Below are 14923 nucleotides of genomic sequence, written 5' to 3'. Positions count from 1 at the left end.
AATAGGGTTAAGATCAGTTCAGGACGATAGAGAGCGTACGATCACACTTCTTAAATGAAACCGACAGAAATGCCCAGCTTGCTTTCCACTACTGTTGGGTTCCGGGTGCTTGGGTCGCCGGGGCTGGTTGTCGCTCCTTTGGCCCCCCTTGGTCCGTATAGTTTTTGGTTCTGTACCGCTGATACAAGGCTCCGCCGAAACTAGTCAACAGGGGATGGTATTGCTCCACCCCCAGAGAGTTCCAGAAATGGGATCACGGTGAATTCGGACAAGAACGGTCCTGGTCTTGCCACTCATGTTGTTGTTAGTTATCTCGAATTTAGCGTGGCGATCAAGCCAACTCTGCACCGGCTCGGTCTCCTCCGCGAGAGTTTCTTCATGTTAGATCGGGTAATTTTGGTCTCCTCAGTAGTCGGCCTATTTTGAGCGGCGGAATTCATGTTTAAATTTAGTACCAATCACCCGGCCACCTACGCGGCACATTCACTTCATGTCCTTCGGCGATAGATGCCTACGATAATAATGATGTCTCTCTTTGTGTATCCATTCGACCACGCGGGGTGGAAGAAGCGGCTCCACTTAGAACCACTGGTAGAATCCGGGCGAAATGTAGCATGATCGCTTTTTTTATTTATTCTATTTTATTTTATTAATTTCTGTCTTGAGCCATTTACGTTGGCAGACCCAAAAATCCGAAGTTAATAAATGACAAATTGTGGAGACGCGGACATATTATTCTCCTCGCTGCGCCAATCGAAGAAATAGTGCAGTGGCATTTCATCCAATGAACAGATTTAGACTAGGGCTGAGAGGCGAGAAAGAAGACGTCTGCATGGCGGAGCGACTACAGTCGGGGGGGTTCGGGAGCTGATGGGCCTGCACAGGCTGAACGAATGGGATTTTTGCAGGGCTTACTCGCAAAAACCAACACCGACGGCCCGCGGCGATTGGGAGACGCGCACAGTCATCTGTCGCGAGCCGGTAACCGATAAGTTAGGCCGGTAGAGCGAATGACTGGCCGAAGTAGTGGAGACTTTGACTTGGGACTCTGCAGCTGCGCCGTAAAGTAATATATTGTCTGTCAGTATACAGCACAGCCCTAGGGGGGAAAAGGAACATAATATACATCTGCCGTCGAGTCCCCATTCGACAGGACTCGGATAGCGATCCGGACGGGGTGGGAATGTTCACCGCAAATGTGGGCTCTTGTTCAAATCCCCGAGATACTGCGAGCCATGGTTGACTTCTGACGGGGGGCCTTGCCTAGACCAAAGTACACTACGCGGGGAATCATTATTCTCTGCGTGAATCATCCCGAACACGAATAATAACTAACCTCTCGGCTCCCCTGTCGCACCACTGATGATCTAGCCGACATACGCTGCCTGATACGTGCTGCCCCGCCTCGATGATGAAGAATGCCGACCAGCCTCGCACGGTCGGACTGGCCCGAAACCCTGTCCGATCGACTTTGACGCAGTACGCGTGACGATAGGGTCCGCCTTGACCAAGTCGATCGTCGGTCACCCGCAGTTTCAACGGGCTTCGTTTTTTGATTGGGGCTTTTTTGACACAAATTCTTTCTGCCTGATCCGTGGTTTAATGACGCGCTGGGTTACATACATGTACGGCGGAAGTCGGTCATCTCGGCCGGGGAAACTCAGGAGCTGTGATTGGGAGCTAGCATAACAAGCTGATGAGCCGCTCCCCACTTGGCGTCTTACGATTGACAGTGATAGACGCGCCGTCATTACTGCCATGCGATGCGGCGCAGTCAAATTTGCCCGTCCTAGCGATTGCCACCTGTTCTTTCCCCTGTTTGCTTTGAGTCTTGCTCCAGTATCCCTTACAGGCAACCATTTTTCTTTTCTTTTTTTGCGTGAGCTAGACGTGCCATCCATGGCGCCCTAGCTCAACCCTGGCCAATATAGTCCATTCAGGGCTGAAGAGAACTCGAAGACCGTGCTTCGCCCACCGATCCGCCGATCAGATCAGCGACATCTCCTCACTTCTTTGTTCCGGGTTCCACTACGACCATGTCAATCCAATCACCCTCGACGCCTCCAATCAATGTTCGTCAAGTTGTCGCGTAGCCGCAGGCCTTTTCGGTCACGTGAAGTAAGATGTAACAATAAACGAGTAAAAGAAAAGAAAAGAAAAAAAGGACTGAAATTTGGTTGGTCCAGGGGTCCCTGGTCCGAGCTAGTATCTGGCGCAGTTGCAGGTTTCCCGTGAAGGACTCTTGCCTAAACAAGCGGAGCGCCGCCCGGTAGCCATCCATGGAACTACACATGTCGCTGCATTCAATAATAGTCGTTTACGAGTCATGTTGCTGCGCAGACATCCCAGCTTGGCGCCGAAGCCACCCAACGGCCAACCAGAAAAAAAGTTTGACCGGGGCTGATTTCTTTGTGACGGGCCAAGATGGAACAGCCGCCGAGAGGAGATAAGTGAATCGGGGCTGTCGATCATATTGTTTCTTTGTTTGCTTCGGCAAAGAGCATCATCCGTCTGATTAATTTGGAACGACTGCAACCGTGACGAGTCAGCAGCCACACGAGATGGTGGTGGCGTGCGCCATAGTTGGTTAGCGATAGCCGCCGTCTGCAGTTCGCTACCACAGACAATGATGTATTTCAGAGCACGCTATTCACGATCGATCAGTACATACATACCAGATACGACCACAGGCGGGTTGAAGCGAAAGAAAGGGGGAAAAAAGGACTGGCTCGTTCGTCATCGCCTTTCCAAACCAAGTTTTTGGCTTCACCGCGCGCAAGGCGCAATCCCGGAAAAAATGAGGAGAAATTTCAACGTGGCCCGCAATCGGAGTGGAGGATCTACCCCCCCTCCCACCCCACGTCTTCACCAATTGCTGTTCTATTATTATTATTGGAAGATGGGAGACGGTATGTTTCAGCAGAGTCGTGTAAGTTATTGATCTCCCGAACGGCCCCGATTTGCTTGGGCCAGGAAGGCCTGGCCAGTGCGCCTGTCAAACCTGAATTTAGGTCATTTTGCGCGGAAGCGCAAGCCACCTTTTGCTGGCGCCTGGGGTTGAAAATGTTGGTTGCTGGGGGTGAAGCCAGTGCTTCCTTGACCGATGTAGGTATATAACTTGGAGGACAGTGACTTGCCAGAGGAGAGGGCGGTGTTCAGCCGCATGTTGCTCGACGCTCACCGTGCAGAATGCCTGGGCGAGACCGGTGGCTGGTCCGCCGCTCCGCTTCTTGGACCCCAAGTCTGCGAATTTCTTTCCCGAGTTGGAATAGTCCAGCCTCAGCCATGTGGCCCCCCTCCCCTTCCAAGGTTCCTATAATACAGTCAAATCCTGCAGAAAGGTGTCGTGAGACCAAGAGCGAGTCACCTGGCACCGTTGTTGGCGTAAGGAGTGCCACGGTAATCGGCAGTCTGCTTAAGATTTCCGGGGCAAGTTGACTGGCAAGATATTGAGTATTCTGCTCTTTTTGGTAATTTGTCAGTGCCGTCCGTGGTATCAGGTATTATTGCGTCGTTCCGCCAATGTATCTTTTTTTGCTTTCGTCACGGATCCAAATCAGCAGGGTAAGATAAGGCCCCCCTTTTTTTGGTCTTTTTATAATTTAATCTTCGTCAACGACTAGTCAACCCAACCAAGCTCGATTAGGTATCGCAGGGCCTCCTGCCAACGCAAGCGCACCGTTCTAGGGGCTAAGCGACACGTGCTGGACGGATCATTTTGTTGGATTGCAGAAATCACTGTATACGAGGCTATTACAGGCCGTACTATGTATATGCTGTATTATTGTGCGGAGGAGAGCAGTTCAAAACACTGGCTGCGTGAGCTACGAGAGTATCTGCTGATCAGACTTCCCAACAAAACATTCGTTTTTCCTCATTGTTTCTATTTCAATTATGAAGGATTCTCTGACCCCCTCCACACTCATGAAACCCCCTCTGGGGCCTTATAATGATAATAATAATAATAATAATAATAGAAACGTTGCCCTGCGATTAATTCGATTCCTGCACGGGCGGGAGGGTCCGGAGCAGCACAGCAGAAGTCGATCAAAGGATGGGGTCGGTGGATCATGTTCCATTATTATCGTCGTCCTGGCGCAAATGTTGTAATAAAAATTGGGTCTTGTTCTTGAGAGTTTTCTCCGGATATCAATTGCCGGGACAGGCTGTTACGCTCGTTACAGTCTGGTCGCAGGGTTGCAGCACTCGCCAGCTTGCGGTCCAAGCGTAGTTACCACGTGTGAGTGCGTGTGTCTGTTGCGACCAAAATGTCGTCAGCCCTAGATCGAATCCTAGTGCCTTGGACCATCACACCAGGGGCCGGAGTCCCGGGTCGGTAGTGCCGAGCTAGTATTGTACGGGTGTGGAGTCACAAGTCAATTTGTATTCGCCGAGAGTCTCATGATATCTACATCCTACGGACAGCCTAACCCCCTCCAGCAGGTCGATAAAAAGAAAAAGCCAAAGGGGATTCGCTTTGACATTGATGATGCCACGGAGAATAAACCATCACGACAGCACTTCGATTCATTGCTTGACTCGCGTATCTCGCGGACCCATAGTTACTGAGTTTATTCGACCCAGACATACGGTAGTTAGAACACATCCACTTTCTCCCCTCTGCTCGGCCAAGCCCGAAATTGGAAGACTCCGCACAGTACCGAGCACGCAACGACAAGGAAAGAAAGGCATGCACCGCTGCGCATCAGCCTCTTTCAGCGTCAACCACATAGCGGGCCTGACAGATAAGTTGCATCATCGTACTTTTGGCAGGGTTCTCAGAAGTCCCGCTTCTTTAGAGTTAATCATACCCACGCATCGGACAGGTCCGGGTATTGCGTAATCCACAGATACATCCTTTCAACAAAAAAGTACCGCTAGTGACTGAAGTCCATCCTGGCAGAGCCTCAGGCGCTGCAGAAATGACGGACTCCCGCCAAGGCAATTACAATCGCCGACGCTCTTGATGAAAGCGGAAGTGCGGATCCGAGGGGAAATAATTGCTCGACCAAACAACACACCCCTCTCGGAATCCCCACACGAACCACATCGGAGCATCCACACGGTCATTAATATTTGATCTGATTCGTCGCACTGAATTGCCTGTTTGGGATAGAGAGCACAGGGCCACAAGGCTGTGGGATACATAGTTGTAGCCAATCAGAAAAAGGGAATGACCATCTGACTTTTTAATTTTCCAAGAAGATGATCTTCTTCACGAGGACGGAAAAAAAGAGCGGGCGGATTCATGGCGTCGGAGAGCCGGCGGGAACATCCCGCCCGGCTTATTTTCTCTCTGTTATTATTTGGGTTTTTGCTTCTTGTCGGTGGATGCATTATTATTTTCCTGTGCTGACGCGAAGGAACTGCCTTATTCCTAAACAGTTCATTGCTACTGGGAACCTGACTGTTTGTTCTTATACTCGATGCGTATTAGTTTCGCCTGTGGTGAGCACATACTAAGAGGTAATCTAATCCTTCAAGTAATAATAGTATAGTCTACAACTCGCCTCCTTGTTTAGATCTTTCTTCCTAGAATAGACAATTACCGTATCACTACAGCACTACTACGTCTACTACTATCGCCGTCTCCTAATCCCGTTCCTACCCCAAATCCTTACCCAATAGCTCGCCCTATACGAAAGAAAACAAGAATGCAAACGCAACACCAACTCGGAAAGAAATACGGCCAAGCCACTAACTCGTCCACAAGGGGGGCCTTTGCTACTAGATGATTCGCCAAGCCAAGCTGCCAGGATGCGCCGCCGCACCCGCCAAGTCGTTCTCGGTATGTTGTTAGTGGTAACTTCCGAAACTATGTATTCATGGAAATACATGCTTTCAGAGATGCAAACAGCAGTTACGACAAACGTGTGCCTGCAAGTATGTAGTAATATGAATGAGAAGTGGCACCTCGAAAGCCTGGATTTCTTTTAAAGTCTGTATCTTTATCTACCTGCTTTCGATTTAAGTTCTAGCTGTTACAGCCCACTGATTACAATTATGGGCGGTAGTTACAGCCACCACATGCCGGTAGACTAATTAGCGTGACGCTTCACGGAACTCCGAATTCCTTGGTGCCACTTAACTTTCTACTACTGTGTGCTTACTGTTACCTCCTCTAGTCGCCGTGGCGAAATAAGCTGACGCTGCTGACACTGACTCGAACATGTTCGAGCACAGAGCAAGGCTAACTAACTAGCGAGCATGGAATATATTACAATTAGGCGCCCGCCATCATCGCCAAACGCCTCGCCACCACCATCGGTAAGTGGTCGTGTGGTACGTTCGCCTTGCTTAATTCGAGACAACTACCGTAGATTGAACATCTAATTCTATGTGGAAATGAGACGAGTATGGTTCGACGAGACGTAAAATATGTTTCAGGCTGTGCCTGAGATTTTGCTAGATGGGGCCTTGCTTTGGTACTTGGCAAGAGAGCTATACACACATAGTTACACGAGTACGCTTTGGGAATATTATGTTCATGTTCAGTGGTCACCGCCCTGTCCATGTGCTTCAACAAGGTGGAGCAACTGTAGTTGACACTCGTGAGAGCGAGGTCGACTAGCGGGAAGTATACTTACACAAATACGTGGGAGGTTTACTCATACAAGTTCAACAAAGCATGGAGCAAGGAATGAGGAATAACTGCTCATATTGGATCTGCAAAAGATACTGGGGAGATTCCCAGATGTTTTTAGACGAGTAACTACAGCAGAAGGACACACGATATCATATGACCGTCGGTAAACGAAACAATCTCGACATTCACCGAAACGCCAGAAGCTCAAATGCATTCTCGATATGCTCGCAAACAAAACAGGCCGATGGGTGTACGTGCGTTCGAATGAATCACTGCTGGTCAGTGACGGCAATCGCGCTGGCCATACGGGCAGACGGCGCATTCGAGTGGAAAGCGGTTGCGACCTGGCAGCTATATATCCCACCCCGATGGATCAGTATCAAGGGGATGAATGGCAATGAAAAGAAAGACTACTCACGGGTCAGTATCGAACTCCACATCGCACTCCTTCCAATCCTGAGAGTCCTTGATCGAAGCAGCGAACTTGATCGAGTCGGCGATGCTGCAGAAGTAGAAACGGGCGACACCAGCCTAGTCACACATCAGATCATTCAGTCAGGTGTCATTGTGTAGAAGGAAGAGTCAGTCACGTACCCCGTTCGCAGCAGCGAGATAGCTCAGGTGCTCCAGTTTGTAGGCATCCTGTAGGCTGACAGCCTGCAGCTGGGCGAAGGTGAGCGTCTGGAGAACAGGAACCGCACGAACGACACGGGTCGCGCCGGCCTTGATGGCCTCCTCGTGCTCAGCGTCGATGGCATCCGATAGGTCGCTCAGCTCAACAGCGACAATATGCTCGCCATCGCCACCAACGCGAATGCCCTTATCATGCAGGCCAGCGTACTTCTTGCAGGCTTCGGCGTCGGTAAAGATGACGACAGCCTCACCGTTTTCGATCGAGACACGGTCAACAACACCACCGTGCACCAGGGACAACACGTCAGAGACGCAAGCCCAGTCAGGGAGATTCTTGAAGACAACAACAGGAGTGGTGGTGGTCACCACGGGGGCAAGCTGGGTGGCCAGCGTGCGCCACTTCGCCATGAAAGTAGCGGGGTCAGCAAGGCCAGCGCCAGCAGGAGCAGGAGCAGAGAGAGTGTCCTTGTCCACGGCAGCAGAGGCAGAGTCAGCACCAGCAGCGAGAGCGAGAGCAGGCTGGCTCGTCTCTTCGGCTTTGGCCTTCAGGTCGGCCAGCTTCTTCTGCCAGGCCTCGACAAGTGCCTTGTCCTCAGCGATCGTAAACATGACGGCTTCAATGTACTGAGCGAGAGAGTCAGGAAGACCGAAAGCAAAGTGGATGAAATGAGTAGAAGGAGTGCGAGGGTGGGATGATGGTGAGGGTGAGAGGGTGAGAGGTGGGAAGGAGAAATGAGGAAGGTGGAAGGTGGAAGGAGGAGGAGGGAAGAACGAGGAACCAGATGGGAAGAAAGTAAACAAGGACCAACGCAGGCAGCCAGCGCACGAAAGTGTTACGCGCACAACCCACTTCCAAACAATCAACTCACTTTGTGCGCATCAACCGCAGTGATCAGGTCATTCTCAGGCTGCGGGCAGCAGAGCTTGGCCAGATCGTGGGCCTTGATGCCCATGTCCATGCAGATTTCCGTCCAGCTGAGGAGGAGTTCCCAAAGAGTGACTGAGGTCTCCATCATGGTTGGACCGCTCAGATCAGGGAGAGAGACCTTCTCATCAGTGACAGTAGCCATGTTGAATGATGGGGAAACGAGAATGATGATTGTGATGAGAAAGGTTGTGTGTGGGTGGGAGAGAACGGAGAGAGAAAGTAAGAAAGAAAAGGGAAAGAAGAACAAAGATAAAGACAGGTAGAAACAGAAACATAGACACAGTACCATCTGATGGGGAGGCACCACTGCTGCCTGTAGAACGCAATTATATTCTACCTAGTTCATCGTGTCAACGACCATCTTTATACACACACGTTATTCACGATCATCACGAGGGAATAGGGATCGTTTTCTAACCAGACTAACTGATCTCAAGGTGCTCCTCGACGCGATCCTGAAGACAGGCCGAATATATAACCCATCATTACCAATAGTCACTCCATCGTCTGGAAGAAACCGCCACTTCCCAGCTTCTCATCAGCCACCCACACCATTTCCTACACGCTCTGGGCAGGTGTCTTGCTGAAAAGCAAGCTGTACCACGGTAGATCCACGAGATGACCTAAGGTGTGCATGAGGAGTAGAGGTTCTTGCAGCGGGGTGAATCGTCGTTGAGATTTCAGCTCCCCTGGAATCGTGAGGCGAGCGCAAGCCCGTGTTTTACTCAATCCAGGTATAGAAGACGGGCCGTCATGGTAAAGAGTCCATGATTTCTGCCAGATCGCGACAATGTTCCCAGACAGGAAGAGAGAGAGAGTTGGACCTTGAATGAATTGTGAAGTTGAACGAAGTTACCCGGAGCTTAGCTCCGCGGTCACGTGCTGGGTCGTCGATCGAGTTGATCCGGTCGTTAGTTATTTTTCTATAGATGATTATTATTGGATTTTTGTAGAGCATTCGGTGTACTGCATTATTGCATAGTTTCGGTGTTTCGGTGTTTCGGTCTTTGTCCCCCTCTCCCTCCCCAACTGTGGGTCAAACCCAGAGGGCCCGCCATCATCTTCGGTCAATGACGTAACGTCGGTAGCTTCCCGGCTCCCAAGCCAAGCTTGACATCTATTTCGTGATCACTACCACCAACCACCACCACCACCATCTCCCTCCTCCATCCTTGCATACATACATTCAGACACCCACCCACTGCCATTATGTCGCAATTCAAACTCGCCAACTCTACCGACCCCGTCCCGGGCAATGGTACCCCGCCGCCCGAGTTCACCCTCAAAACCAACCCCTCAACAGACATATGGTGCAAACCCCCATCCACCACCCGCTTCAACGCCCCAATCCTCTACCAATCCATCTCCATCCAATCATTCCGACGCGCCCGTGTAGCCGTCAACGCCGCCTGGAAGTACAAATACGACCAAGGCGGCCTGATCCTGGTCCTCAAGAAACAAGACGGAACCCAGAAGTGGGTGAAGACGGGGATCGAACTCACGCATGGCCGCCCGCATCTCAGCGTCGTGGCCAAGGACAACTGGGCGGATTGGAGCTTGTCTCCGGTGCCGAGTGGGGGCGGGGCGGCGACGCTGGAGATGGTTCGTGAGTCTGATGGGAGTTTGTGGATTTATCTGGTTGAGGGGGTGCAGAAGTCGCCTATTCGGGAGGTGACTTGGGTGTTTGAGAGGGAGGAGGAGGTTGCTGAGTGCTGGGTTGGGGTGTATGCGGCCAAACCGGCCACTGATGGGGGAGAACTGGTGGTCCATTTTGGGCATTTGGTGGTCGAATGATGATACACATCGTATTTGGTGGTCATAAATAAATCATTTAGTACTCACCTCCTTTCTCCTTATGGCCCGTCTCTCTCGCAAGGCCGACTACTAGTCATCGAACGAGAGCGACTACTCCGAGTGGGAAAGCACCGAAGATAGTCGATCTAAACTGAAGAACAATGGCATTTAAACAACCCTTAAAACACACAGACCCTCTCTCACACAATCTGGGGGAAGAGACATCCCAAAGAGAAACTCACTGATATTGTGCGTTTGCCTTAAATCGGCTGCAGCATGGACCTGGGAGAGTTGTGGTGTTGTAATGTGACTACAAGATGCCCGAATTTGTCCAACTGGATTATTTTCTGGAGTAAAATCCTGAGTTGGAGATGTTCAAGGGTGGTCAGTTTGGAAGTGAATTGATGAAATTGAGGGTCAGGTGCCTAAAGTTGCTGGATTGGTGAAATAGTATGATAATGAAAAGTGATATCGTTTTGTAAATTTCTCAACATGAGCAATATATTTATCCTGGTTATCGCCAAAACTGGTCCAGATATCCTTGGCCTCTCACGGGATCCCATTCCGGAATGGGGACCTTGGAAGCTTCCTCACTTAATGAGGCCACTTTCGATACGTCTCGCCCATATTCGTTTCGCCATTTCGGAAAACCCTTGATAAATGCATTAGCTGCAGGTTCTAACAGGGCCTGCCCAGTTACTCTGTCAAAGCTCACGTTGGGATAGGCGCCGATGTACTGATAGTCATGAGATGTCTGAGAGCAATGGGCGACACCAGCAGGGATAACGATGACATCCCCGCTTTGAACCCTGATCTTGATACCCCTGGATTCAGGATCTAGGGGGCCAACCCCAAGAAGGAGATTTGATGAGCCTTGGAATACCGCTGGCCAAAAAGAAAAAGTCAGTTCTACCGATGCATCTATCATTGCTTGACACGAAAAAGTAAATTGTCAAATGTAACTCTGTGGGAGACGAACCATAGCATTCATGCGTATTCGGGTGAAAATGATGGCGTGGAACGGCACCCCATTCTCCCTAGAGCATAAGGTCAGCCGTAGGAATCGAGAGATACTTAAGTGATGGATCCGGTTATTGTTACCCCTTTTTTCCAATGGTTTGATTCCAGTACCTGGGTTGCCGAGACCGCGGAGTGAGGCCGCGGTAAAACATCACGATATACGAGAGCGGGAAGGTGGCTGTTAGGAACTGATAGAGTCGGCTCGCAAATGTAGGTCTCAGGATCAGGAAGCGACGCCATTTTGATCAGCAAAACGTGAATATTCGCATTGGTTTTCAGCGAAGATGTTTATGTATATGCGGCGTCCCAAGGATCAGTCTTGAAAAGCCCCGTGTCCCATATCACCTTAATATACTCTGCTTGCAATGATCCCTCACACCCAGCGGGGACCGCAATTCAAATTTCGGAAAAGCACTAGTCTGTTGAAGACTCGGGTCTGAGCCCCTCGGCCATTTACATCATTAGACCCGCCATCTAGGCACCTGCTGCCGTGGAGACTGGGCGCACGGAGAGGACCCCAGACCCCGTCTGCTTTGACCTCCGTGGCCGAACGTAGAATGGCCCGAATGATTCATCGACCTGACTTGTTGGCAGGGTTTCGGGTTACTTGCAGCGGGGACATAATTTCGCATAGAACAGTGGCAGGTCCTCAGCACAATATGTGGGCATACCAGACTCAGTTGTCGTCCCATGTAATAACTGCTTCGGGCTGCATAATCCGCACCGCCTCCAGACTATTCTCAAAATGGTAATTCAAGCCGCTCGCCCGGCGACTGGATTATGGAAGTCTAGAACCCCACCTTGCTTTATCTAGTGTTGAGAGATCCGGCGCGAAAATTGTAGAATATGCGGAGAGGTGGAGGCGGTCGGGAGAGTCCTGCCAGAAGGTGAAATTTTCTCGCTTTCGAGAATTCGGATGTCCCGAATTGAGTCCTGAAGATTACACACGTTCCGTCGCGGGCATCAAATAGAAACTCAAGTAGCCATTGAACACTAGACATCCACATTTTCACTCGACTTAGACGGTCAACATCTTCTAGCTAGTTGCTCTTCTTGCCATGGCCGGTCGAGTCGCATCTGAAGATTATAATGGTCACTCTACCCTACATCAAGCACGGGGGACTTGACGACAATATGGATGGTTTTGCTATCACGAAAAAGGGCCAGTGAGATTCAATATACCCTGGCTAAGGGCCGATACTGTAGCTAGGGAAGCGGGTCAAAACTAAAAATCCGGCTGAACGGCATGATAGCAGATAAAGATGCCATGTATGGACCTGTTTGGCCAATTTTTTTTTCGGTAAGAACAACAGTCGGAATTTTCCACGACGTATCCCCTATCTAGCATAAAGCTTTCTTGCAATAGAAAACGATTGTCCGATCACTCCAGCTAGCTAGGTGGGTAATAAAAACTTTATAAACGCCACGAGCATCCGTTGTATTTGTAATATATGAAAGAGGCCGGTCGTAACCCCGCAGCACTTTAAACCTCCTGTTTGAATTATTTAACGCTCCATCAGTAATTCTCACTAGCTCCGCCTTACAAGCTATTGGTTTTATAATGGAAATCTAACAATCTGCAATCGAGAGTCAAAAGATCACCCCTGCTCAAATTAACATGTCATTACAAGGCAAATGCCGTACGAGGTCTGGATGCTGGACATGTCGCAAACGGTATGCTACTCATCACTTGTGATGCCCTTCTAGGTACCAAAACTTGGTATTGACCAATATTTAGGAAAAAGAAGTGCGACAGCTGCACTTTCCCATGCAAAGCCTGTGAGCGTCTGGGACTTATATGTGATACGGGAACTAGACTGGTCTGGGAAAGCGACGCGAGGAGAGCTGGAATGAAGCGAAGAGGGCCACAGCGGCTAGAAAAGCCGCAATTCTCGACCTTACGGCTTACCGATATTCCTTACGACAAGCCTCTATCAGATGGCAGTGAAACCTGGGCACGCGACGATTCTCAATTTCGGGGAACTGAAATTCTCCAGAATGAAAGAACTACTCATCCCCAAGAGGCGATGATGGAAAGGCAAAACATCTGGGGTCAAAAGCTATTGCCAACAAACTTTACCACCAACGAGTCTGTTTTGTTGGATCACTACATTCAGCGGTTTTCACGCACATATCCAACATGTTCAGATTCAACAAACCCTTTTCTCTCAATTCTATTGCCACTAGCTATGCAAAACAGAGTAGTGCTTGATGCTCTACTGGCATTAAGCGGTGCTCAACTTTGGAAAGGCCGTGACCCGGCTATGAAAGAAACTATCCTGAGGCTGAGACAACGCGCGCTATTGGGGTGCCAAAAGCTATTGACCCAATCTGGACTAATAGTTCTGATGGATACTGCGAAGGCAAATCAAGGTCTCTTGGGTGCTATGAGCGCAAATGAAATCTTCGTGCCTCTGGCGTGCTGCATCCTTCTTCTCTTATATGAGAAGCTAGTCGGTTATGGGAAGGCTAATTGGATGCCTCATCTGAAGTTTTTGGCACAGCTCTTTGACCGACTCCTTGAACCAGCACATAGCGGAGCGTTGAACTCGCTTATACAAAAGTGTCGGCAACACCAAGGATTTCAATTCCTGCACAACCTATTTTTGTACAATGACCTTATCCAGTCCACTGCAGGGGGGACTTCGACGCTTTCTGACTATTATCGGAGGGTTCAGCGCAATATGCACTCAATTGATGATGATGCTTTAATACCAACACACAACGCTTCTTTAGCCCCAGACCAACCTCAGAAACGATGCACAAATGGTCGTTTCTACTATCCTTATCTCATTGCTGAAATCAGCACTGGAATGGAGATACTTAATGATGCTGATATTGACGCCTGGGATGGCCGGTTTGATTGGCTTCCCAGTTTCTCCACGACGACCATACAGCTTTCGGATCCAACTCCATCCCTACATCTTCTCTCCAAGACAGAACTACTGCTAGAACCCGGGGCCATTGACGACAAAGAGGAAAGGATTATGTCTTACATCTACCGCGACACGGCGAAGGTATACCTGAGGCAGGCTAGCCGGCAAAGGTCTGGTCAATATGAGGCAACAAATCATGAAATATCTGCCGCCACTGTTGCCTGCCAAGCAGTACGGAACATTGTTCAGTTGCGTGAAGGATCAGCGTTGGAGAATGCACTACTTTGGCCAATCAGTATAATTGCCAGGGAGCTCACCGAGGAGTGTACGATTGAAAGAGAATATATATTGGGTCGGTTGCAAAGACTTGAATCCCGTTTTCACATGGAACATTTCAGAAGAATGCAGGAGGTTTTGATGGCAACATGGGCTCAGAATAATCGACTGTTTATAAATGTGGAAGCGGGAGTTGAGGAGGATGTTTTTCTGTTTGGATAGTTAAGCACCAGCCTAGTAAACTGGATCCCATGACTCTTTTAAGGGCCACTGTCCGAGAGGGCTTATTTGGTACAAAAATCTCTTCCATATTATTATGTCTACTCTTCGGCCTATGCATCGTTGGTCTTCACACTTACCTTCTCGACCCAACACAATCCCTTTTTGCCATCTTCATCATCCGTCTCTCACGTTTGTTTCGTATTTCTATCTCAGCCCCCTCACAGCGAGCTGGGTGTTCTCTGCCAAGACCTCGATTCTAGCTGTTGTCCACGTTCCTCCTCACATCATCTTCACATACTAGTCTGGTGCCTAGATCACGTACTAGCGCTGGGCGAACATATTTCTCACATTGGAAAGCGCGGCCGTCGCATTCTGCTCTGCTCGATATCGCTCGGTTCGTCGACACTGCCTTGCCTCTTGAGAGGTATTGCACTAGAAGGCCACTTGGCCAGAAAACATGGTGACGGAGGCATCTCCTACGGGTCATCTAGAGCAAGAGGCGGAGGAAGAAGAAGAGAGGAGGAGGAGGAGGAAGACGACGACGATGGCCCTTCGCTTGCACCTCCAATCGTGCATCAGGTGAAAGGT

The 14923-nt window shown here is 49.8% G+C and overlaps 3 protein-coding genes across 3 annotated transcripts; 2 read left to right on the top strand and 1 right to left on the bottom strand.

Moving 5' to 3' along the window:
* Positions 1–6855: 6855 nt before the first annotated feature.
* Positions 6856–8289, bottom strand: N7474_007215 (uncharacterized protein; the record flags this gene model as incomplete). Its single annotated transcript, XM_057198625.1, has 4 exons — positions 6856–6937; positions 7005–7117; positions 7181–7843; positions 8089–8289. The coding sequence occupies 4 exons, from the start codon at positions 8287–8289 to the stop codon at positions 6856–6858; spliced, it is 1059 nt and encodes a 352-aa protein (XP_057052065.1).
* A 1067-nt stretch (positions 8290–9356) lies between these two features.
* Positions 9357–9941, top strand: N7474_007214 (uncharacterized protein; the record flags this gene model as incomplete). The annotated part of the gene is made up of 1 exon (XM_057198624.1): positions 9357–9941. The coding sequence occupies one exon, from the start codon at positions 9357–9359 to the stop codon at positions 9939–9941; it is 585 nt and encodes a 194-aa protein (XP_057052064.1).
* Positions 9942–13150: 3209 nt separating this feature from the next.
* N7474_007213 (uncharacterized protein) lies at positions 13151–14335 on the top strand (the record flags this gene model as incomplete). Its single annotated transcript, XM_057198623.1, has 1 exon — positions 13151–14335. The coding sequence occupies one exon, from the start codon at positions 13151–13153 to the stop codon at positions 14333–14335; it is 1185 nt and encodes a 394-aa protein (XP_057052063.1).
* Positions 14336–14923: the final 588 nt, after the last annotated feature.

Source organism: Penicillium riverlandense, assembly GCF_028828495.1.
Source record: "Penicillium riverlandense strain IBT 135883 chromosome Unknown utg000006l_segment0_segment0, whole genome shotgun sequence".
NCBI lineage: Eukaryota > Fungi > Ascomycota > Eurotiomycetes > Eurotiales > Aspergillaceae > Penicillium > Penicillium riverlandense.
The sequence above is the reverse complement of the archived record's forward strand: the minus strand, read 5'-3'. Positions and strand labels throughout refer to the sequence as shown.